A 24,278-nucleotide genomic window follows, 5' to 3' on the forward strand; every position below is an offset into this window, starting at 1 on the left:
ATGCAAAGTTTTTTGTAGTAACAGTTACTAGTTAAGTAACATGTATTGATGACTTACTTACCTGCCTAAATGTATTGGTACCATCATGCTCAAAATCTGAAGTCCTACTTTTTACTGGGTTTTCACTAGTGACAGAGCCTAGAGGACATAAATGATAGAAAATAACATATATTGGATATCTCTCGTATTCTGAGTCTATAAAAGCATTTTGGGTATGTGTTGGTGCTTGCATTCTATTTTGTTTTTTGAAACACATATATCAAACGTTACCAGGGGACATCCTCTGCTTCTAGAGGAAAGAAGGTTTGTACACAAACATAAAAGAGAATTCTTTACGGTAAGAGCAGTGAGACTATGGAACTCTCTGCCTGAGGGGAGTTCACTAAAAGAGTTCAAGAGGGAGCTGGATGTATTTCTGGGGTGTAATAATGTTACAGGTTATAGTTACTAGAGAGGGGTCGTTGATCCAGGGAGTTATCTGATTGCCTGATTGGAGTAGGGAAGGATTTTTCTCCCCTAAAGTGAGGAAAATTGGCTTCTACCTCACAGGTTTTTTTTTTTACCTTCCTTTGGATCAACGTGCAGGATAACAGGCTGAACTGGATGGATATATGTCTTTTTTCAGCCTTACAAACTACAGTATGTTACTATTATACTATGAATGTACTGGATTGCACTGATCTAAGAGATACACTGACTACTAGTTGTCAAATCTTAGCTATATGTATAAACATTAACTTTTCTGGTGATTATAGTGGAGATGTTCTACGTCTTCAATATTGGACCAAGTCAAGAGCATTTGTGCCGAGCATTCTTAATAGCAAATTAAAGAAAAGGACATCTTCTCTAGAACATCAATCTGTAAATGTTTCAATAATGTATGTATAGTCAGTAAACTCTGCTGGATGGTTGGTTGGCAGCTTGCCAGGGTCTAGTATAATGAATGATTCACATTATGAAGGTCAACTCAAAACTATTTCAGAAAATGAAAATCATAAGTGTGCCAAACCATTCGGCTGCTTTACCCCGCAACTGAAATGACATCTCTCCCCCTATAAACACTTGTATTATGCTCTCTACACCTGTACAGATATATTGAATAAAAATATACACTTTTTAAGCCAAGAAATGTCTACACCTCTGTACAGCTAACTATTCTGAATAATTTAAACACTTAGGGGCACATTTATTAAGACCAGTGTTTTAGAGGCACCGGACTCTTCATAACTTCGGCGGATCCTCCGCCACTTCTAAATCTAAGACAGCTTCCTAGCTGTTTTAAAATTAGACCTTTTTCTATGCCTGAAGCATAGAAAATGGTAAATGAGACAGGCCTGCCGTTCCATTCCCAGCCCCCCCCCCCACCATGCCCACTTTTTTAGACCTGGCATGAGCAGAGAGAAGTCACAGATTGCAGTGCAACGGTTAGTTGAATTTTATTTAGGCGTATTTCAGCTTGATGAAACACCCCCTTAGTCTGGTGTGCTGTCAGAAGCTGTCTATATCCCTTTTTTCAGGGGTGTCGTTGGGGGGCCGATGCTGGTTGCCAGTAAATCACTTTTCCTTGGCCACAGTATATAGATACATTGAATTGAATTTTTTAAGGAAAGCTTAGCCATGACAAGTATGATACAGTCTCTTAAAGGGTCACTGAGTTTTCAGAAAACTTTTAATGTCATAGAGACGTTTAATCAGTGGGGATCCTAGTGCTGAGACCTCCAGCGATTGTTACAATGAGGAGAGAGAAGCGCTTGCATATTGCACTCTCTCACCTCGCTGCTGGACATGGAATCAAGAGTGGTGAGGTCTCAGAGCTCATACCTCCACCAATCAAAACTTTAGATATGTCTCTATGACATATCAAAAGTTTTTCTTAAAACTCACAAATAGTGTTGATCGAACCCAAACTGCAAAGTTCGGGTCCGTACCCGGACCCCAACCCGAAAAGTTTGGGTTCAAGTTCGGTGTTCGGGCATTTATGAAGCTTTTGAAAGGCTGGTAATGGCATGTCTGTGATTGGCCGGTGCATCATGTGACTCAGCCTCTATACAAGCAGGATCACATATAGAACAGCCCATCAGCTCTGAGTAGTGCAGGGACAGGAAGCAGGCAGCTGAAGCAAGGGAGAGTGTTAGGAATCTATTTTTTTTATTTTTTTTTGGGTGACCTATAATGATTTTTTGTGGGTGCAATGCACCATCTTTGTACCCCTGACACAGAAATATAATAATTAATCTGGCTGTTAATTCTGTGGGTGACCTATAGTGATTTTTTGTGGGTGCAATGCACCATTTTTGTACCCCTGACAATAAAATACAATAGTTAATCCGTCTGTTAGTTCGGTGGGTGACATATACCCACTTTTGGTGTGAGACACATGTGCACTTTATACGTGACAGGGAAATTAATATAGTTAATCTGACTGTTAGTTCAGCTGGTGACATATACCCATTTTTGGTGTGAGATACACGTGCACTGCATCCGTGACATGGAAATTAATATAGTTAATCCATCTGTTAGTTCGGTGGGTGACATATTCCCATTTTTGGTGTGAGATAGACCTGCACTGCATATGTGACAGGGAAATTAATATAGTTAATCTGTCTGTTAGTTCGGTGGGTGACCTCAAAGAATGAGTGCTGCTGGTGGAGCTCCTGTTGCAGGGAGAGGACGTGGTCGATCTGTCTCAGCTACATGCCCAAATGAAACACCGTCCTCAGGTGCACGTAGGCGACAAGACATTCAGCGTCATTTTGTTGGCCCGAATACTGGTGTACGAATGGTGAGGCCAGAACAAGTAGAGGCGGTAGTAGATTGGATGGCTGACAGTGCCTCCAGTTCCTTCACATTGTCTTCCAACCGGTCCCCTGCTGAAACTGCAGAGTTGGCACCTGCAGCCCATGGGCATCTATCTTTTACCTCACCCCCTTACAAATCAGCCAAACAGTCTGAGCCCCAAGTCATGCAGCAGTCTCTTATGCTTTTTGATGACTGCCCCAGAAGTGGAAGAGATTGAGTGCACTGATGCCCAACCACTTATGTTGTGCCAGCCGCACAGTGCCAGCCACACAGGAAAAGAGGGAGCAGGGTGCAAAAGCAGAGTGGCCGTCCCCTAGCCAGCATGCCTGCTACTGCCTACCGCACCCAGGGACTGAGCACACCAAGCCAGCTCCAAGGAGTTCCCTGGCATGGCAGTTCTTCAGACAATGTTCTCACGACAAGACGCGAGTGGCTTGCACGCTGTGCAATCAGAGCCAGAAGCGAGGCATAAATGTTCTAAACCTGAGCACCACCTACATGACCAGGCATCTAAATGCAAAGCACGAGCTGCAGTGGAGTACACACCTGAAAAAACACAAAAGATCTCAGGCTCCTCTTGCTCCCTCTTCTGCTGCGGTCTCGGCCTCTTCCTCCCCCTCTGGAGTGACAGTGGCACCTGCCACCCCGCAAACATAGGATGTGGCAGCAACACGACCACCTCCACCACCATCACCCAGCATGTACACACTGTCCCATGGAAGCGTTCAGCTATCCATCCCCCAAACACTGGAGAGAAAGAGGAAGTACCCCCCTACACACCTGCAATCCCTGGCCCTGAATGCCAGCATTTCAAAAATCCTGGCCTTTGAAATGCTGTCATTCCATACTTTTAAAAACCTTATGACGTTGGCTGTCCCACAGTACGTGGTTCCAAGCTGCCACTCCTTTTCCAGATAAGCTATCCCTGCCCTGCACAACCAAGTGGCTGACAAAATCAGGTGTGCACTGCGCAACGCCATCTGTGGCAAGGGCCACATAACTACCAATACGTGGACCAGTAAGCACGGGCAGGGATGTTATATCTCCCTAACTGCACTCTGGGTAAATGCAGTGGCGGCTGGGCCTGAGGCGGATAGCAGTTTGGCGCATGTCCTACTGTCACCGAGGATTGCAGGACATTTCTCATTCCCTCCTGTTGCCTCCTCCTCCTACTCCACTTCCTCCTCTACCGCCTCCTCATCCAGTCAGCGTAACACCTTCACCACAAACTTCAGCACAGCCAGGGAGAAACGACAGCAGGCTGTTTTGAAACTCATCTGTTTGGGAGAAAAACCCCACACCGCACAGGAGCTGTGGACAGGCATGAAATAACAGATGAGTGGCTGGTGCCGCTGAGCCTCAAGCCTAGCCTTGTGGTGTGCGATAACGGGCGAAATCTTCTGGGAGCTCTGGGGCCTTGGGTTTGACGCGCATCCCTTGCCTGGCACATGTGCTGAATTTGGTGGTGCAGAGGTTCCTAAAAAATTACCCCGATATGTCAGAGCTACTGCAGAAAGTGTGGGCCGTCTGTGTGCACTTTGTGTGCACTCCTGCTGGATCGCCGCTAATTCCATCACTGGATCATGATCGGTAGATGCCTGGGTACAAGCGCACGCTGGTAGACGTGCTGCTGATGGCATACACACCTGACAGCGGGGGCTCAGTGGAAGCACAAGGCGAAAGCAGAGGATGAGGAGGAAGAAGTCGCCAACGCAGCTGGGGCACTGCCAGCACCTCAGAAGGGAGGGTTAGCATGGCCGAAATTTGGAAAAGATTTGTCAGCACGCCACAACAACCAGCACCACCAGCTGATATGGAACGTCTTAGCAGGAGGCAGCATTTCAGCAACATGGTGGAACAGTACGTGTGCACATGCCTACATATACTGACTGCCCCATTCAACTTCTGGGTCTCCAAATTGGGCACATGGCCTGAGCTTACTCTTTACGCCTTGTAGGTGCTGGCCTGCCCTGCAGCAAGTGTTTTTCCAAACGTGTGTTTAGCATGACAAGGGGAAGTAATTACAGACAAGCGCAGCTGCCTGTCCACAGCCAATGTTGACAAGCTCACATTCATTAAAATGAACCAGGCATGGATCCCTCAGGACTTGTCCGTACCTTGTGCTGAGTAGACAAGTATACCGGCCGCACCCAGCCATTGTTATACTCCAGCGCACTTTCTTTTTGCATTCTCTTTTCTATTTCCCAATGTTTTGGGGTCTTCCCAAAAAATATAAAAAAAATTTTTGGGCTACCTCCTCCTCTTCCACCTGCGCTTCCACCTACACTGCCACGTCCACCGCCTCTTCAACCCCCTACTCCACTTTGACCTCCGCCTCCTAGTTCAAGATTATTATTATTTTTATTTTTTTATATTCTATGTTATTTTAAGTCATTTACCTATCCACATTTGCTTGCAGGGCAACTATCCTGCTCTTACCCCCATTTTGCTTCCTTTTGCAGCCCTCTAGCCCTTACTATGACTATTTTATAGCCATTTTAGTGCACCAAAGTTCAGGTCCCCATTGACTTCAATGAGGTTCGGGTTCGAGTTCGGGGTCCGAACCCGGCGAACCCGAACATCCACGGGTCCTTTCATCCCTACTCAGAAACCCTTTAATAGTAACCCTGTAATATAGGGTGAAAAGGTGAAGACAAACTCTACAAAAGCACACTGACAGTAAATGATATTCATTTACATGGTTCTGGTTCTGGTGCTTTTTAAGTAGACATTTATGTGTCTGAATCATCTGGTTCAGGAATTTCAGCTAGCATGAAACATCCAGTTTAAATAAATCATTACTTCAAAATGCATGCAAAATCCTTAATATCAGTTTTCTTATATTACAATGATATCCAAATATCATTATACCTAAACCAAATTGTGGTTTTAGATGAGTAAAATATTTAAAAGGTCACGAGGAGCATCATACTACATCAAGCAGCCCAGTGCTTATGTCAGTTCTCCTTATGCAGCATAAGCAGATATAATAACGAGGTTGATACTGTAAAGACATTCAGGGTTAGACATTTACTGAATACACATGTAATGGATGAACCTTGATAAATGGAACAATTTCCAAGAAAAAGAGGTTGGTGGTACACAACAGGAATTAGAATCTGATAATGTTAGACATTTTCCTCTCATTTTCCTCCCGTGGCTGAGGTCAATAAGACATGTATGACAAATTGATAGGATGGCTGAGTCACACAGCTCCATGTCAAGTGAAATCAGCACAACACTTGAACATATATGTTTTTATGCATTTTAAATTATTCTTTTGGTTTTGGTTAAAGCGACAATATGGTTCAAGAAAAAAAATAATATTAAATGTGGAACGAATGTAGTAAATGAGTTGAAAAATAGGTAACCCTCAAACATCTAAGAATAAAGGTGCTATCCATAAAGTGCTGAATTACACCGGCTGATGCAAACAGAATGCTGGAGGAATGATTGCTACCATAGTCGTTCCTCCCTCATTCTGGCAGCACATTGCTGATTACACAAGGGGATGTGCTGCCGATAATCAGGCATCTCTCATCTTGCTGTGGAGGTCACTGTTAAAGGGGCAGGCACTATGAAGGTCAAAGTTAAGGGGATGGGCTGCTGTGGAGGTCCCATTTTAAAGTGGGGGGGGTCAGTCCTAAGGGGTTGGGGAGTGTGGAGTTCACTGTTAAAGGGGCGGGGTGCTGTAGAGTTTACTGTTATGGGGGATACTGTCAATATCTTTTAACGACACACAGAAACATTACATGAAATAGATTATACCAGAATAGAATATACCCGTACGAAGCTGGTTCCTTCTGCTAGTCTCTTATATAATTAAAAATGAGTTTCTTTCTGTCTGTCTGGACGTCTGTCTGTTCTTTATTCGCGACCAAACGACTGAACCAATCTTCACCAAATTTGGCACACAGGTACATCAGGTGTCCGGGAAGGTCTCAGCTCTCTAGGACGTACCATTCCTGAGATATTCCCAAAAAATGACCTGCATTAGCCGATATAGGCCTGCAAGTCTTTCTCTTCAAATCCCAACTGCCATACACATGGTCACATGTCTCTTATCAGCCAATAGAAGCTCGCAGGCCCTTAGTCTCCACATACACACACTTTTACTCCAGGTTTCCATTACAACCCATCCATTTCTCTTCACTGCTGTAGGTCAGCTTTAGGCTAGGGCTACAGGACGACAATAAGTGATGTTGCACCAATGTCACGCAACAATTTTTATAATGATAGGCTATGGTGTCACACTGCGACATGTGAGATGCTGCGACTGCGACGCAACAGTCACAGAAAAATCCATCTTGGATGGATTTCTTGCGACTGTCGTGTCGCAGTATGTCGCATGTCGCTGTCCGACACCATAGGCTATCATTATAAAAATGTTGCGCGACACATGTCGTCGTTTAGCCCTAGCCTTAAAGGGGCAGGGCGCACTGGAGTTCACTGTTAAGGTAACGGGGTACTGTGGAGGTCACTGTTAAGGGAATGGGGTACTGTGGCAGTCACGATTAAAGGGACAGGTGCTGTGGAGGTCTCTGTTAAGGGGGCAGGGAACAGTGGAGGTCACAGATGAGGGGACGGTCCCCTATTGAGGTCAGTGTTAAGGGGCGGGGTGCTGTATAGGTCACTGTTAAGGGGGCAGGATCCTGAGGAGGTCACTGTCAACAGAGTGGGGTGCTGTGAAACTCACTGTTAAAGGGGCGCGCTGCTGTGAAGGTCAAAGTTAAGGGGATGGGCTGCTGTGGAGATCCCATTTTAAGGAGGTGGTGCACTGTGGGGGGGGGGGGCAGTGTTAAGGGGTGAGGGGCCGTGGAGTTCACTGTTAAGGGGGTGGGGTACTGTAGAGGTTACTGTTATGGCGGATACTGTCGATATCTTTAACACAAACATTAAATGAAATAGATGAAATATGCCCGTGTGAAGCCGGGTCCTTCTGCTAGTATAATATATATATATAGTGAGACAGTGACAGGTCTCACGCAGGTTGGAGGCAAGGAAGGGGTGGATAGTGTGGTCCACACCCCGGTTCCACCACAGGTGAGACAAGCTGGATGTAATCAGGCTGGCATAAAGCACCTCCCAGGGTGTCAGAAGGGGGGAACTGTGTTACCTGTAGACAGAGGCCTGGAGGCTCTGTCTGTGTGGTCTCAGCTGGGCAAGGCTGATGGACCATGAGGCTGGGAGATAGCCTGGAGTTGGGGACGCAGCGACACCTGGGAGAGTCGCAGGGCCATAGTCAGGCAGACTACTGAGCCCCAATCCCCCACAAGAAACAGTGAACTAGAGACAGTGAGCATACTGTGCTCTGTACAGCCAGGAGGCTGTGGGACATTGGCTGACAAAGCCGCACGAGTTCACAGGGTGTGAACTGAGACCTAGGTGAGTCAGGAAACTCTGTGTTAGTTAGAGCCTAGCCGGGCAAGTGTTTATTATTTTATGTGGATGTCACATGTGTTAGGTTAGGCTGCGACTTTATGATGACCTGTATTGGTTGGAGCGTGTAAAATAAATGCACTGTTTGGACCTGAAACCTGGTGTCCTAAAGTCGTATCTGCGAGAATGACCCCCGGAGAAGAGCTAACCCTCCACAATATATATATATATATATATATATATATATATACAAAGGAAAAATGGCGGCACTGGCTATAAATACATAAAAAATAGGGTGCACGATCCTAGGGTATAGACTTCTCACCCCACAAATAGAATCCAGAAGAAGGACGGCACTCCAGTAAGGAGAAAAAAATGATGATGCCTTTATTCAACCATCCGGTGCAACGTTTCGGCTCTAAATAAGCCTTTTTCAAGGCTTGAAAAAGGCTCATTTAGAGCCGAAACGTTGCACCGGATGGTTGAATAAAGGCATCATCATTTTTTTAACCTTACTGGAGTGCCGTCCTTCTTCTGGATTCTATATATATATATATACATAAATATGTCTGTCAGCAGTTTTGACCATGCTACATTTCATGCAGCACTTGTTAGCGGCTGGGGAGAGCAGTATAAGCATTGCATTTTTGTATAGTTTTTTTATCAGATTTAGTGTGAATATGAACTTTTATTCTGCCAGATTCTTCTCCTTAAAGCACTACGATTTTTTTTTTTATTCTCTGGACAGTTAGAAAGGTAGTAAGGTAAATAATGTTCACTGGTGGCTATTGTTTTGAGTTATCCACTTTGTTCAGGTCCTCCAGCTCTATGACCTTCCAACTGACACAGCATCTTGTGTGTGAACTGGAATTCAGCTTCTCTATTAATTCCTATGAAAGTCTTAATGTCAATCTCAAGAATTAATAGAGAAACTGACTTCCTGTTTGCACGCAAGATGCTGTTTCAGTTGGAGGGTCATAGTGTCGCTCACATGTAAGGTTAGCTTGGTACAGTTTACACAGACACCCCTGTCCACGCGGGCACAGAGAGGCAACAAGCTGAGAGAGCCTTTTCACTGCCACATTGAAAACAGCGCTGTCTTAGCCCGGGTAATCTGCCACCGGCTTCTCATTTGATATAAGCCCGGTCCGTTAACGGGATTATATAGGGTGAGAAACCAACCCGCGGTAGCTTATAACTAGGCCGAAACACGGACGTGGCGATTCATTATCGAGATACAAGACAGCTCAAGATTAAATTATATATTTAATCACCTTAATGGCGCACTAGATATAACACTATACACACAAAATATATGCAGTGGTCTGAGGTTACAAATACAGGTAATATGGTACACACAGGATTACACAGAGTACAAGTCAGTTACCGGGTAGATAAATGTTCCTTTGGGTTAGGATGGTGTAACAGTCCTTGGCTGCGGTCACGTGGGGGCAGTGATGTAAGCAGTTTCCAGGTCTCTCCAAACAGAAAATGTCCCGTGACGTGACCCCCTTTCAGAAAAAGACATGCCCGCTTGCTGGCACAAGCCTTTTAAACTGTAGCCGGACACTCCTCTTCCTTCCTCTGGGAAGGATCCCCTCCTCCTCTTCTGGGCTGGCAGCCAAGGACCCACAAAACCCATTAGGGCCCATAGCTCCAGACCAGAACATCACAGGGGGATGGTTCTGGCATCAACAGATCTGCCTGGGTGCCGGCTACAAGTAGAGTCCAAACATGGTACCGTTATTTGGTTTCTATGGGGAGATATGTATATCTCCTTTCCCTGGCATCCCACCACCAAACTAAGACCATGGGCATGTTCATTGTGGCCACTGGGACACAAATATTCCTTATATATCGCCGGTTCCATGCTGTCTGCTAGATTTGATTGAACTAGGGAATGGCTTAGACCCCCTGCAGGGAGTTTTTCCTGCTGGATCCATGCTGTCTGAATGAGGTGTGAAATTGTAAACAAAGGTGGCCTGCAAGAAGTTCCCTGCCATATGGCTGGGGCTTTGAAGCAGGGCCCTCCTGAGGAGTTCACTACCTCTGCTATCTTTCAGCAAGTGGTGGCTGTGGGGACATGGCTGACAGAAAATATTAATCCATGTTCCTCACAGCACCTTATTGAAAAGTCCCCTGAGGAAATTGGGTGACACAGCCCTTTTGAAACTCATAGGGACATTAACCCCTTAGACCACCCATACTTTTTTTTATGACGGTCACTAAGGGCCTTAGGCACGGGGAACCGCGTGAGAGCCATGGCCCTGCTCTAACAGCAGGAGTGCCGATCCTGGCTGTTTAACACTTTGCATACTAAGGGCAATGGCGCCCGCCGCATGTAAAGTGCTGACAAAGGGAGCGGACTCCCTCTGTCTCCTATCGGCACCCCGCAAATGTGATCGCGGGGTGCCGATGTGTGTGAAGGCTGCCTGGGGTCTGATGTAGGCCCCAGACCAGCCTTTAGTAAATTCTAGCACCTCTCTGGCACAGCCTTTTGGTCAATGTCAGAATAGCATCGCCATTAAAATGCAATGCACTATAGGGATAGTGCATTGCATTTTAAAAGCAATAAAAAAGCTGTCTGTTATAGTCCCATTACGGTAAAAAAAAAGTAAAAAAAATAAACTTATTTTTCAATTTAAAAATCCCATTAAAAAAATAACGCTTTTTTTCCATTAAAAATACGCTTTTCAATGAAAAAAATTGCAACAAAAAAATCTTCCCCATATGTTTGGTATTGCCGCATCCGTAATGACCCGGAATACATAAATATAATGTAAATTACCCCCTTCGCTGAACGCTGTAAAAAATTAAATAAAAAAAAGACAAAATTTCTAATTTATTCTAAGTGATCAAAAAGTGTCATTTACTCCAAAATGATACCAATGAAAAATACAAATTGTCCCGCAAAAATCAAGCCCTCACAAAACTTTATAGAAAGAAAAATAAAAAAGTTATGGGTCTTGGGAGGCGGCAATGCAAAAACATTTTTTTCTTTTAAAAAAGGGTTTTTATTGCAAAAAAGTAGTAAAAAAAAATATATATGTATTTGGTATCACTGTAATCATTATAACCCATAGAATAAAGATATTATGTTATTTATATCGAAAAATGAACGCCGTAAAATTTATAACGTAAAAACTCAGTGGCAGTATTGCTGTTTTTCCCATCTCCCTCCAGAAAAAGTTAATAAAAGTTAATCAGAAAGTTATGTGTACCCCAAAATGGCGCTATTAAAAACTGCAACTTGTCCCACAAAAAACAAGCCCTCAAGACCACTGATGAAAGGAAGGAGAGTTCCCGAAACGCGTCTGGGCTGGATCGCATATACCACAGAAGGAATACCTCCGCAATAACTAGCATGGCCATGCAAGAATTTGAATAATTATAACCAATACCTGGAATCAAGACGGACTCTGTTTCGTGTGTTGCGTTGGATACAAGTCACGTGAGTCGGGTTAAGCCGGAACAGAGCCTCAACTCCCGCGAGAATTCGGGTGAGTTAGCCGAAAGAGCGCGCAGAGAGACGCCAATTGTGTCCCGCGTTGCCCTCGCCAAACGAGAGGAAGGCTCGTAACAAAAACGAGGAAGGTAAGGTGAGATTACAACTACAATCCTTGCAAAAACCGGCTATACCTGTATTGTAGAACTGGAACTTCATAAATATAAGACTGCACGAGACATTATTATATGCCAGCCATCATAAGTAACCGGAATATATGCCCAATAGTTTGTGAATGGACATTGCTACCGAACATTGGTCACTGATTGCTAGACCAGACTGTGGGCTATAAATTGGAGACTAAATTACGGAGATTCGGTGTATACACCAGACATACACAGATCATAAGTCAGTAGAACCACAGAGTATTTCACTATTACGCTATAATAAGAGACTCTTCAGCAAGTTGATTGTGGACAATTGAAATTTCCCCTATAAGTGTATTCATACAAATTGATAAACTCTTGTATAGCATATATAATTTCATGTATTCATGTATAGTTATAAATTTTATCATTATCAATTTTACTGTGTTTAATTAAACTTTTATACGCCAGTTGTTGAGTGCTGACCCAACTCTCTATTATATTTCAAATTGTCCCACAAAAAACAAGCCCTCAAAAAGCTATATACACAGAAAAATAAAAAAGTTATAGCTCTTGGAACGCAACGATGAAAAAAGTAAGAAAAACGCTTGGTCAGTAAGGCCTAAAACAGGCTGGTCACTAAGAGATCAATAATTCTAGCATCTGGGAACCTGTTTAATCCCTGAACAACAGGACTGGTACTACCTGGGTCAGGGCTGAATATAGGGCTCCTAGAACAGTGAGGGATTGTCCAGAGGGGTTGCCCCTTTCGGGGCGGGTGCTCCGCTTAGCTGGACTTAATAGTTTAGGCTACGTGAAGCGGGGAGAGAAGAAGGAAAGATAGCTTGTCCTGCTGTGACCTGGAAAGAAGACCCGCATAGTGACATGTTTTATTCACTACTGGATGCATATAAAATGGAAAAACTATATTTATGTATTATTACTGTTTAATGACGCAATAAAAGGCATTCTAGCTAATTTGTCATGCTATAGCTCTCACTCAGAACAGAGGACAGAGCTTTAAAACAGGTAAGGCTACTTTCACACTCGCGTTTTGGCTTTCCGTTTGTGAGATCCGTCATGGGCTTTCACAAGCGGTCTAAAACAGATCAGTTTTGCCCTAATGCATTCTGAATTGAAAAGGATCTGCTCAGAATGCATCAGTTTGCTTCCGATCAGTTTCCATTCCGCTCTGGAGGCGGATCGCAAAACGCTGCCTGCAATGTTTTGCTGTCCGCTTGACGAAACTGAGCCAAACGGATCCATCCTGGCAGACAATGTAAGTCAACAGGGACGGATCCGTTTTCTCTGACACAATCTGGCACAATAGAAAACGGATCCTACTCCCATTGACTCTCAATTAGAGTTAAGCGGATACCTGGATGTTCGGGTTCGGCAGGTTCGGGACCTGAACTTGACCCGAACTTGACCCCGAACCGGAACCCCATTGGAGTCAATGGGGACCCGAACTTTTGGGCACCAAAATGGCTCTAAAATAGTCCTGGAAAGGGCTAGAAGGCTGCAAAAGGCATCAAAATGTGCTTAAGAGCATGACAACTGTTCTGCAAACAAATGTGGATAGGGAAATGACTTAAAATAACATAAAATACAGAAAAATTTAAAATAACAATCTGGATCTAAGAGTAGGGGGTTGAGGAGGCGGTGGATGGGTGGATGTGGCGGTGTAGGTTGACGTGGCGGTGTAGGTGGAAGCGGCGGTGAAGGAGGAATAGGTAGCCAACACTGATTTGTGTTATTTTTTATTTTTAAATATTGGGACATATAACAAAATAAAACAAACAATAAGTGCACTTGAGTGCAAGAATGGATGCTTGAGGCTGGTATAAACGTCTATTCTGCACAAGGTACAGACAAGTCCTGTGGGATCCATGCCTGGTTCATTTTAATAAACATTGGCTGCGGCCTGTGATAATGCTCTCTGCCGTGCTAAACACACGTTCACACTATACACTGGCTGCAGGGCAGATCAGCACCTCCAAGGCTGACAATGCTTTTCCACATTTTGGCCATGCTAACCCTGCCTTCTCAGGTGCTGGCGGTGCCCCAGCTGCGTTGGCGACCTCTTCCTCCTCCTCAGCCTTCGCCTTGTGCCTCCACTGTGCCCCCGCTGTCAGGTGGGAATGCCATCATCAGCGTGCGCTTGTAGTCGCGCATCTTCCGATCAGTAACAGATGTTTTCACTAAATTTAGTTCCCTGTCAGCAATGCAGAGCAGGGGTTCATTCACGGCAAAAGGGGGCTCATGTCACCCAGCAATACAACAGACGATTTTGAGAGATTTAGGCCCCTGTCACTCAGGCACAGCAGGGGTTTATTCACGGCAAAAGGGGGTTCTTGTCACCCAGCAATAGAACAGAGGATTTTGAGAGATTTAGGCCCCTGTCACCCAGGCACAGCAGGGGTTCATTCACGGCAAAAGGGGGTTCATGTCACCCAACAATAGAACAGAGGATTTTGAGAGATTTAGGCCTTATCACCCAGGCACAGCAGGGTTTCATTCACGGCAAAAGGGGGTTCTTGTCACCCAGCAATACAACAGAGGATTTTGAGAGATTTAGGCCCCTGTCACCCAGGCAGAGCAGGAGTTCATTCACGGCAAAAGGGGGTTCATGTCACCCAGCAATAGAACAGAGGATTTTGAGAGATTTAGGCCCCTGTCACCCAGGCAAAGCAGGGGTTCATTCACGGCAAAAGGGGGTTCATGTCACCCAGCAATAGAACAGAGGATTTTGAGAGATTTAGGCCCCTGTCACCCAGGCACAGCAGGGGTTCATTCACGGCAAAAGGGGGTTCTTGTCACCCAGCAATAGAACAGAGGATTTTGAGAGATTTAGGCCCCTGTCACCCAGGCACAGCAGGGGTTCATTCACAGCAAAAGGGGGTTTATGTCACCCAGCAATAGAACAGAGGATTTTGAGAGATTTAGGCCTTGTCACCCAGGCACAGCGGGAGTTCATTCACGGCAAAAGGGGGTTCATGTCACCCAGCAATAGAACAGAGGATTTTGAGAGATTTAGGCCCCTGTCACCCAGGCACAGCAGGGGTTCATTCACGGCAAAAGGGGGTTCATGTCACCCAACAATAGAACAGAGGATTTTGAGAGATTTAGGCCCCTGTCACTCAGGCACAGCAGGGGTTCAAAACAATAACAAATAATAACAAATACAGGTGCACTCTGCAATCTACCTAAACCCTCAAACTGATTTTAAAATTGAGAGATTAGTCAACATGTCCTACGGTGTAGAACATGTCTAAGCAACGGGCCACAAGTGCAGGATCTGCTCCCCTATATATATATGCACAACTGCATGTGGGTTTGAGCAGCTCCTGCTAATGCCAACCTGTCTTCTTAGTTTGTATATATAGAGATTCCTGGAGGTGTATAAACTCCAATTCAAATGTGCCTGTTTTCCATCTACAGGTCACATTTAGGTGCACCTGTGAAGCCTGGGCTATATCAGCCAGTCTTGAGTGGGACTCGCAGACTCCTCCCTCCTCCCATTGCAAGCATGGCCACATGCTGGAGGTAACTGGTGAGCTGTTTGTGAGTCGGCCTTATGCTCCTGTAATTTGCCCACTGGCTCCTGGTATCGCCCATACGGCTCAGGTAGGAGAGTGTTAGGTCCCGGGCTACTTGAGAAACCTTGGCGTGGTGCCCGGGCTTAGACATGTTCTACACCGTAGGACATGTTGACTAATCTCTCAATTTTAAAATCAGTTTGAGGGTTTAGGTAGATTGCAGAGTGCACCTGTATTTGTTATTGTTTTGTTATATTGTTATATTAATTACAACATCCGCACTTGTTACCTTGTGTAGGATGTCTATTGTGGTACTTGTGGTTCGCCGCGGGCATCCGCCACCGTATGCATTTTGCTGGGGATTGCCATTAGCAACAGGCCACAAGTGCAGGATCTGCTCCCCTATATATATGCACAACTGCATGTGGGTTTGAGCAGCTCCTGCTAATGCCAACCTGTCTTCTTAGTTTGTATATACAGCAGGGGTTCATTCATGGCAAAAGGGGGTTCTTGTCACCCAGCAATAGAACGGAGGATTTTGAGAGATTTAGGCCCCTGTCACCAAGGCACAGCAGGGGTTCATTCACGGCAAAAGGGGGTTCATGTCACCCAGCAATAGAACAGAGGATTTCGAGAGATTTAGGCCCTTGTCACAGAGGCACAGCAGGGGTTCATTCACGGCAAAAGGGGGTTCATGTCACCCAGCAATAGAACAGACGATTTTGAGAGATTTAGGCCCCTGTCACCCAGACACAGCAGGGGTTCATTCATGGCAAAAGGGGGTTCATGTCACCCAGCAATACAACAGAGGATTTTGAGAGATTTGGGCCCCTGTCACCCAGGCACAGCAGGGGTTCATTCACGGCAAAAGGGGCTTCATGTCACCCAGCAATAGAACCTAGAATTTTGAGAGATTTAGGCCCTTGTCACCCAGGCACAGCAGGGGTTTGTATACGCCAAAAATGGTAAAATGTCACCCGACAATTGAAAATAAGAATTTTTTCAATTTAGGGCACTAAAATTGGCACTTTTTTTTAATTAAAAGGGCTCTAAAATAGTCCTTGAAAAGGCTAGAGAGAAAATATTGGGACAAATAAAAAAAAAGAAAACAAAGAATCATTGCACTTGACTTGAGTACAAGAATGTATGTTTGATGGTGGTATAAATGTCTATTCTGCACAAGGTACAGACAAGTCTTGTGGGATCCAAGTCTGGTTAATTTTAATAAATGTGAGCTTGTTCATGTTGGCTGTGGACAGGCGGCTGCGTCTGTCTGTAATGACGCCTCCTGCCGTGCTAAATACACGTTCAGAGAGTACACTGGCTGCAGGGCAGGCCAGCACCTCCAAGGCATACAGGGCAAGCTCTGGCCATGTGGACAATTTGGAGACCCAGAATTTGAATGGGGCAGAACAATCAGTCAGTACATGTAGTCGTGTGCACAGGTACTGTTCCACCATGTTGTTCAAATGCTGCCTCCTGCTAACACGCTCCATATCAGCAGTTGGGGCCGGTTGTTGCGGCGAGGTGACAAAGCTTTTCCACATGTCGGCCCATGCTAACCCTGCCTTCTGAGGTGCTGGCGCTGACACAGCTGCGTTGGCGACCTCTTCCTCCTCCCCTGCCTTCGCCTTGTGCTTCCACTTGTTCCCCGGCATCAGTCTCAGGAGCGCATCTACCAGGGTGCGCCTGTAGTCGCGCATCTTCCGATCACGCGCCAGTGAGGGAATTAAGGACGGCACATTGTCTTTGTACCGTGGATCCAGCAGGGTGGCCACCCAGTAGTCAGCACACGTTAAAATGTGGGCAACTCTGTAGTCGTTGCGCAGGCACTGCAGCATGTAGTCGCTCATGTGTGCCAGGCTGCCCAGAGGTAAGGACAAGCTGTCCACTGTGGGAGGCGTATCGTCTGCGTCCTCCGTATCCCCCCAGCCACGCACCAGTGATGGGCCCGAGCTGCGTTGGATGCCACCCCGCTGTGAACATGCTTCATCCCCATCCTCCTCCTCATCCTCATCCTCCTCCTCCTCCAGTAGTGGGCCCTGGCTGGCCAAATTTGTACCTGGCCTCTGCTGTTGCAAAAATCCTCTTTCTGAGCCACTTCTAAAAGACTGGCCTGAAAGTGTTAGAGATGACCCCTCTTCCTCCTCCTCGTCCTGGGCCATATCCTCTTCCATCATCGCCCTAAGTGTTTTCTCAAGGAGACTTAGAAGTAGTATTGTAACGCTGATAACAGCGTCATCGCCACTGGCCATGTTGGCGGAGTACTCGAAACAGCACAACAGGGCACACATGTCTCACATGGAGGCCCAGTCATTTGTGGTGAAGTAGTGCAGTTCCGCAGTGTGACTCACCCGTGCGTGTTGCAGCTGAAACTCCACTATGGCCTGCTGCTGCTCGCACAGTCTCTCCAGCATGTGCAAGGTGGAGTTCCACCTGGTAGGCACGTCGCATACGAGGCGGTGAGTGGGAAGGCCAAAGTTTTGCTGTAGAGCAGACAGCCGAGCGGCGGCAGGATGAGAACGCCGGAAGCGCACACAGACGGCCTGCACTTTATGCAGCAGCTCAGACATGTCGGGGTAGTTGTGAATGCTTGTCTAATCCCAGATGTGCAGTAAATTAGAGGTTTTTTTCACCCTAACCAAAAAGCTGTATTTCTGTCCTAAATGTGACAGTCACTTATGCACGTGTGATCCCAGATGTGCAGTATATGAGAGGCTTTTTTCACCCTAGTATGCCAAAGCCGTATTTATGGCCTAAATGTGACAGTCACTTATGCACGTGCAATCCTAGATGTGCAATATATCAGAGGTTTTTTTCACCCCAGTAACCAAAAAGCGGTATTTCTGTTGTAAATGTGACAGTTACTTATGCTTGTCTAATCCCAGATGTGCAGTATATTAGAGGGTTTTTTCACCCTAACCAAAAAGCTGTATTTCTGTCCTAAATGTGACAGTCACTTATGCTTGTCTAATCCCAGATGTGCAGTATATTAGAGGGTTTTTTCACCCTAACCAAAAGGCTGTATTTCTGTCCTAAATGTGACAGTCACTTATGCATGTGTAATCCCAGATGTGCAGTATATGAGAGGCTTTTTTCACCCCAGTATGCCAAAGCCGTATTTATGGCCTAAATGTGACAGTCACTTATGCACGTGTAATCCCAGATGTGCAATATATTAGAGGCTTTTTTCACCCTAGTAACCAAAAAGCGGTATTTCTGTCCTAAATGTGACAGTCACTTATGCTTGTCTAATCCCAGATGTGCAGTATGTTAGAGGATTTTTTCACCCTAACCAAAAAGCGGTATTTCTGTCCTAAATGTGACAGTCACTTATGCTTGTCTAATCCCAGATGTGCAGTATATTAGAGGGTTTTTTCACCCTCACCAAAAAGCTGCATTTCTGTCCTAAATGTGACAGTCACTTATGCTTGTCTAATCCCAGATGTGCAGTATATCAGAGGCTTTTTTCACCCCAGTATGCCAAAGCTGTATTTCTGGACTTGCAGATAGCCTGTGCACTATCGTTGCATAAAATGGCTGCCGATCATGTATTGATATTGACTAACTGAAGAAAAAAAAGTTTGTTTTCAGCAGTAGTTGGCTCAGGGCAGGCTTAAAAAATTTGTGCACTGCACCCACAAAACACTTTTGCTGTAGATCGCTGAGTACAAAATTACAGTTCTTGATAAGATTCTGAGCAGAGTGACGGGCGGCGCTACGTGACTCCAGCTTAAATACAGGCTGGGTCACATGCTGCAGTTGGCCAATCACAGCCATGCCAATAGTAGGCATGGCTGTGATGGCCTTTTGGGGCAAGTAGTATGACGCTTGTTGATTGTTGTGCAGCCTTTCAAAAAGCGCCATAAAAATCGCCGAACACGGAACCCGAACCTGAACTTTTACGTAAATCTTCTTTACAGTTCGGGTTCGCTCAACTCTACTCTCAATGGAATTCATGACGGATCCATCTTGGCTATGTTACAGATAATACAAACAGATCCGTTCATGACGGATGCATGTGGTTGTATTATTGTAATGGCTCATTTTTGCAGATCCATGATGGATCCGCCCAAAATGCGAGTGTGAAAGTAGCCTAACTCTATAGTAGGTTTAGTGAAATCAGAGGATTTGGAACTGTATATAAAATTATTGAGTCCTAACACATAAATTAATTAAAATTATGCAAATAATCAGGACAGAGGTTTGGGAACTAAAAACGGAATGCTGTGTTGTATGAGGAAAAGATACTTAAAGGGAACCTGTCACCAGGATTTTGTGTATAGAGCTGAGGACATGGGTTGCTAGATGGCCGCTAGCACATCCGCAATACCCAGTCCCCATAGCTCTGTGTGCTTTTATTGTGTAAAAAAACAATTTTTTAACTCATCTCAGGTTAATTTGCATATGTATCAAATCTTTTTTTTTACACAATTAAAGCAAACAGAGCTATTGGGACTGGGTATTGCGGATGTGCTAGCGGCCATCTATCAACCCATGTCCTCAGCTCTATACACAAAATCCCGGGGACAGGTTCCCTTTAACTTCTAGAACGTCAGCAACTGAGCTTCTAAAATTGTAACCAGTTTGGGAAATCTTCTACGTAGCTAAATACATCAGCAGAATTGCTTTCCTGACGTGCCCTACAATGTATCATTGTAGGAAGAATGTATCAGCTTTTAGTCAGGATGTGCTTTTACTTTGCTTTATAGATGGTTTGCCAAAGTTTGTGAGGTTGCTGAATTTAGTATGCCAAGTGTGTCAGCAAGAGAGGGAAAATTCCAGAAAGTTGCGCTCTCAATGCCTACAAAGTTGTTAAAAAGTAGCAGTAATAAAAGTTTTAAAAACAAGTGTGTCTTTATTGACCCACACCTGCATAAAGGGTTAAAATGACAGGGTAAAGGAAAGAAAACTGCTTTTATAACTACTGAACAGTAAATATGCGAGATTCACATTATGTTATGTAATTATTAATGATTAATTAGTCTAAAACATAACATATATTTATGGTAACCAGAATACCCCTTTAGGGAGACCCAAAGGCCTTCTGCAACAGAATCAGACAGCAGTTTTACACACGATAGGCAAATGACAGGATGAAGTGACCTGTTAAAAAGTTTTACATTGAAGTTCAGAAGTTCCAAGTTACCCCTCTTGGATGATGATAATGCAAGTCAAAGGGGCATCATCAGTGCAATGTATGCTGGGAAAAGCATGACAGCACTTTCACAGTCTGTGTCTTACATTTAGGAAACAACTACTTAAAGCACTGGTATTGGATTTTCTTTTTTTTAAAATGGGGGAATTAAAAAAAATATTTCCCTTCCCCTTCATTACATCTTAAAGGGAGTCTATCAGCATTTATGGGCATGCAGGGGAAAGCAGAACAAACAAACCTCTGTGGAGCTTTTATTATCAGGTGTAGTATGAATATGAAGATTTATTCTGCAAGATTTTCTCCTGCAAGTGCCCAGGCCAGAGTTTCACTGTGAGGTGCTTTCTGCATTGAACCACCTCACAGCCCACTTCCCATCTGCTCTGAATAGTGGCTGCACTGGACTCCTGGTAGCAGAGGCGGCTCTAGACTTTGTGAGGCCTTAGGCGAAACTCGAACATGAGGCCCCCACGAAGATTGTTGGGATCCTCGTGATCTCCCGTACAGCGCCCCGGCTCAGTCCTCAAGAAATAAGCTGTGTCAACCACTGCATGGAGCGGTGGTGTGGTTAACACTCCCCCCTCCATGTCTCTCTATGGAAGACTCAGAGATACACAAGTGCTGTATCTGCGGCTCTCCCATAGATACATGGAGGGGGAGTGTTGACCACCGCTCCGGGCACAAAGAGATCCGGAGTACCATACAGGAGATCGTGGGGGATCCCAACGGCCAGACCCCCCCGATCAGACACTTATTTCCTATCCTTTGGATTGGGGATTTAGTTTCCTATCCCGGAGTACCCCTTTAATATGCAGTGACATCACAGTAAAGGGTTAATATGCACAGTGACAACACAGTACAGGGCTTATATTCACAGTGCATATTAACACTTTGCATTAACCCTGGCCCAGTTCTCTAAATCGACCCTCCCACCACACACCGCATCTTGCTGTACTTGCTATACAGCAGCACATGCCTGTCACATCCAGGGCCTCCAGGTGACGTCTCCTCGGATGTAGATCATCCCTGTCATCATCTTCTCCATTCAGTCCGGACACTTCTCTCAGCCGCCTCGTCTTTGCAGAGTGTGACACACAGACATCTTAGTGTCCTCAGTTTTTTATCATCATCCCCCAACCTGGAGTCCCCACAGTGTTATCCTGCTGCTCTCTGTGCCCCCCAATACTATCCTGAATAAATAATAGTGCCCCCATAGTAATAGTGCTCCTCATAATCCCACCAATAGTAATTCCCTTCTAGAATGCCCTCATTAGTAATTCTGCCCCCACACTGCCCCCATTATGTAATTTGCCCCCACACTGCCCCATTACGTAATTTGCCCCCACAGTGCCCCACATTATGTAATTTGCCCCCCACACTGCCCCGATTAAGTAATTTGTCTGCCACACTCCCAGATTAAGTAATTTGTACGCCACACTGCCCCCATTAAGTAATTTGTCCGGCATACTGCCCCCATTAAGTAATTTGCCCCCACAGTGCCCCACATTATGTAATTTTCCCCCACACTGCCCCCATTAAGTAATTTGTCTGCCACACTGCCCCATTAAGTAATTTGCCCCCACACTGCCCCCCATTATGTAATTTGCCCCCACACTGCCCCCCATTATGTAATTTGCCCCCACACTGCCCCCATTAAGTAATTTGCCCCCCACACTGCCCCCATTAAGTAATTTGTCCGCCACACTGCCCCCATTAAGTAATTTGTCCGCCACACTGCCCCCATTAAGTAATTTATCTGCCACACTGCCCCCATTAAGTAATTTTCCTCCACACTGCCCCATTAAGTAATTTGTCCGCCACACTGCCCCATTAAGTAATTTGCCCCCACACTGCCCACATTAAGTAATTTTCCTCCACACTGCCCACATTAAGTAATTTGCCCCCACACTGCCTCACAAATTTGCCCACACACTGCTTCATATTATGAAATTTTCCCCCCACCTTGTACTTGTCCGCTAATCTGCTAGGCTGCTGTGCGGGCATGAGTTCAATCACTTGAGAGCGCAACCCTATCCTGCGGCGCGTAATCCCACGAGACCCGTGACCTCCCGCAGCGGGTCTCGCGGGATTACGCACTGCACAACTGGGTTGCGCTCTGAAGTGACTGAATTCATGACCGCACGGTGCAGCAGCCTAGCAGATTAGTGAACAAGTACAAGGGTTGTGGGGAAAAGCATTCGGGGCACTGGCTCAAGCCTGGAATGTTTTGACCTAAGAATGCTTCCACCCGACACCGCCGCAAATACTTGCGGCGGTGTCGGGTGGGAGCCACAGCGAGTCCCCCACCAGCGCGAGGGTAGAGCCGCCTCTGCCTGGTAGGATTCTACAGCTGTCACTCAGAACAGAGAGGAGCGGCTGTAAAGTTGCTTTTCTGCCCTGGACACTTGCAGGAGCAAAATCTGCCAGCAGTTTAGCATGGTAAAATCCATTGACAGACTTCCTTTAATATTTTGTTAATCCTAATATATCCTTTTTACATATTTTGTTCAAATATATTAGTTTGAAAGTTTACTTTTTTTTGGGGGGGGGGAACGTAAAATCACAATTAGTGTTAACTTAAGCAAATCGAGCTTTAGATCAGAGATCCGAAGTCGATTCGTTTAAACACTTTGGTTTTAATGCTGTACGGAGATCTGTCTTCGTACAGCATTAAAACTTATTGCCTCCATGTAGGCAAAATTAGTTTCACCCAAAGTCGCGCAAGACTTCAGAGATCATATCTGCATCTTTAAAAACACTTTAATATAGCCAGCCAGTACCAAACCTGACTTTTTGGATTGCTATTTTAAAATGTTTTTAAAGACACAGATGTGAATCTACCGAATTAATTTGCTAAAGACTCACGTGACTTCGGGCGAAACAAATTTTGCTTACACGTAGGCAATACATACAATCTGAATCACCTTTGGATCTCTAATACACTAACCACAATAGTAAAAATGTATCCATTACAGATTGCATACCAGAAACAGATTTATTTTTGCTGAAATAGTTTAGCTTTTTTCTGATATTGTTCGGTCAAGACTTTGGACACTTCTGGGAGCTGAGCAGAAATCTACAGCTGTGAATTAAGATTTTGCATCCTTGGAGGGTGATTGGTTCTGTAAGCTTAAAACATCATGGATGTCATTATGAAAAGAGGAAACAGGCAGCAGGGAAACATCCAGGCATAAAACTATAGATCAAGAAAATATCTTCAGATTACTTAGGTCAGCTGAACAAGCTTTCCTTATAGCGTGGACACATGGGAGGCCAAGCATACGTTAAGCCATGTAACAGTACTGGGATTCAGGAGCTAAGCTTATCAGCATTCCTACACTCCACCACTGAGGTCTTGGGAAACATTTCAGTCAAGTTTCTACAGGCAGAATTCTATCATCTTAAAAAAAAGAAAAAAAAACAACTATCATTTAATGAGACATTGTAGAAAACTAGCTCTGTTTGCTATACTTACAGATAAGAAGAGAAAATGCTTTGAAGAGCTACTTCTCAGCAAAAGCAGAGCAAGCACCAGATATGATTGCACAAATGCATTATTCACTATTGCATACTAAAATAAATAACGGCTTCTTTTAAGTCTGCATTCCAAAGGGATTTTTCTATCTGGTGGTGCTTGATGAAAATCATTGGACCAGGAAAAGAGAAAGTACATTGATCAGGTTGAGCTATGCATAATGGCAAAAGCGTATCAATGAGGTAAAGCTTCTCAGTGGAGCTCCCGGGGGAGGACGTTCTGTCCCACAGCACAAATTGTACATGACAGAAGAGGTGGAGTGATGTGATAAGTGCTGATA

General features: G+C 45.0%; 1 protein-coding gene across 1 annotated transcript in view; it reads right to left on the bottom strand.

Moving 5' to 3' along the window:
* Positions 1 to 24,278, bottom strand: part of ERICH6B (glutamate rich 6B) — a 300,307-nt gene that overhangs the window by 136,938 nt on the left and 139,091 nt on the right. The window contains exon 4 of the mRNA XM_040425440.1: positions 62 to 138. Coding sequence (XP_040281374.1) covers positions 62 to 138 — 77 coding nt within the window. The remainder of the gene's footprint in view (positions 1 to 61; positions 139 to 24,278) is intronic.

This window comes from Bufo bufo, chromosome 3, assembly GCF_905171765.1.
Source record: "Bufo bufo chromosome 3, aBufBuf1.1, whole genome shotgun sequence".
In the NCBI taxonomy this organism is placed as follows: domain Eukaryota; kingdom Metazoa; phylum Chordata; class Amphibia; order Anura; family Bufonidae; genus Bufo; species Bufo bufo.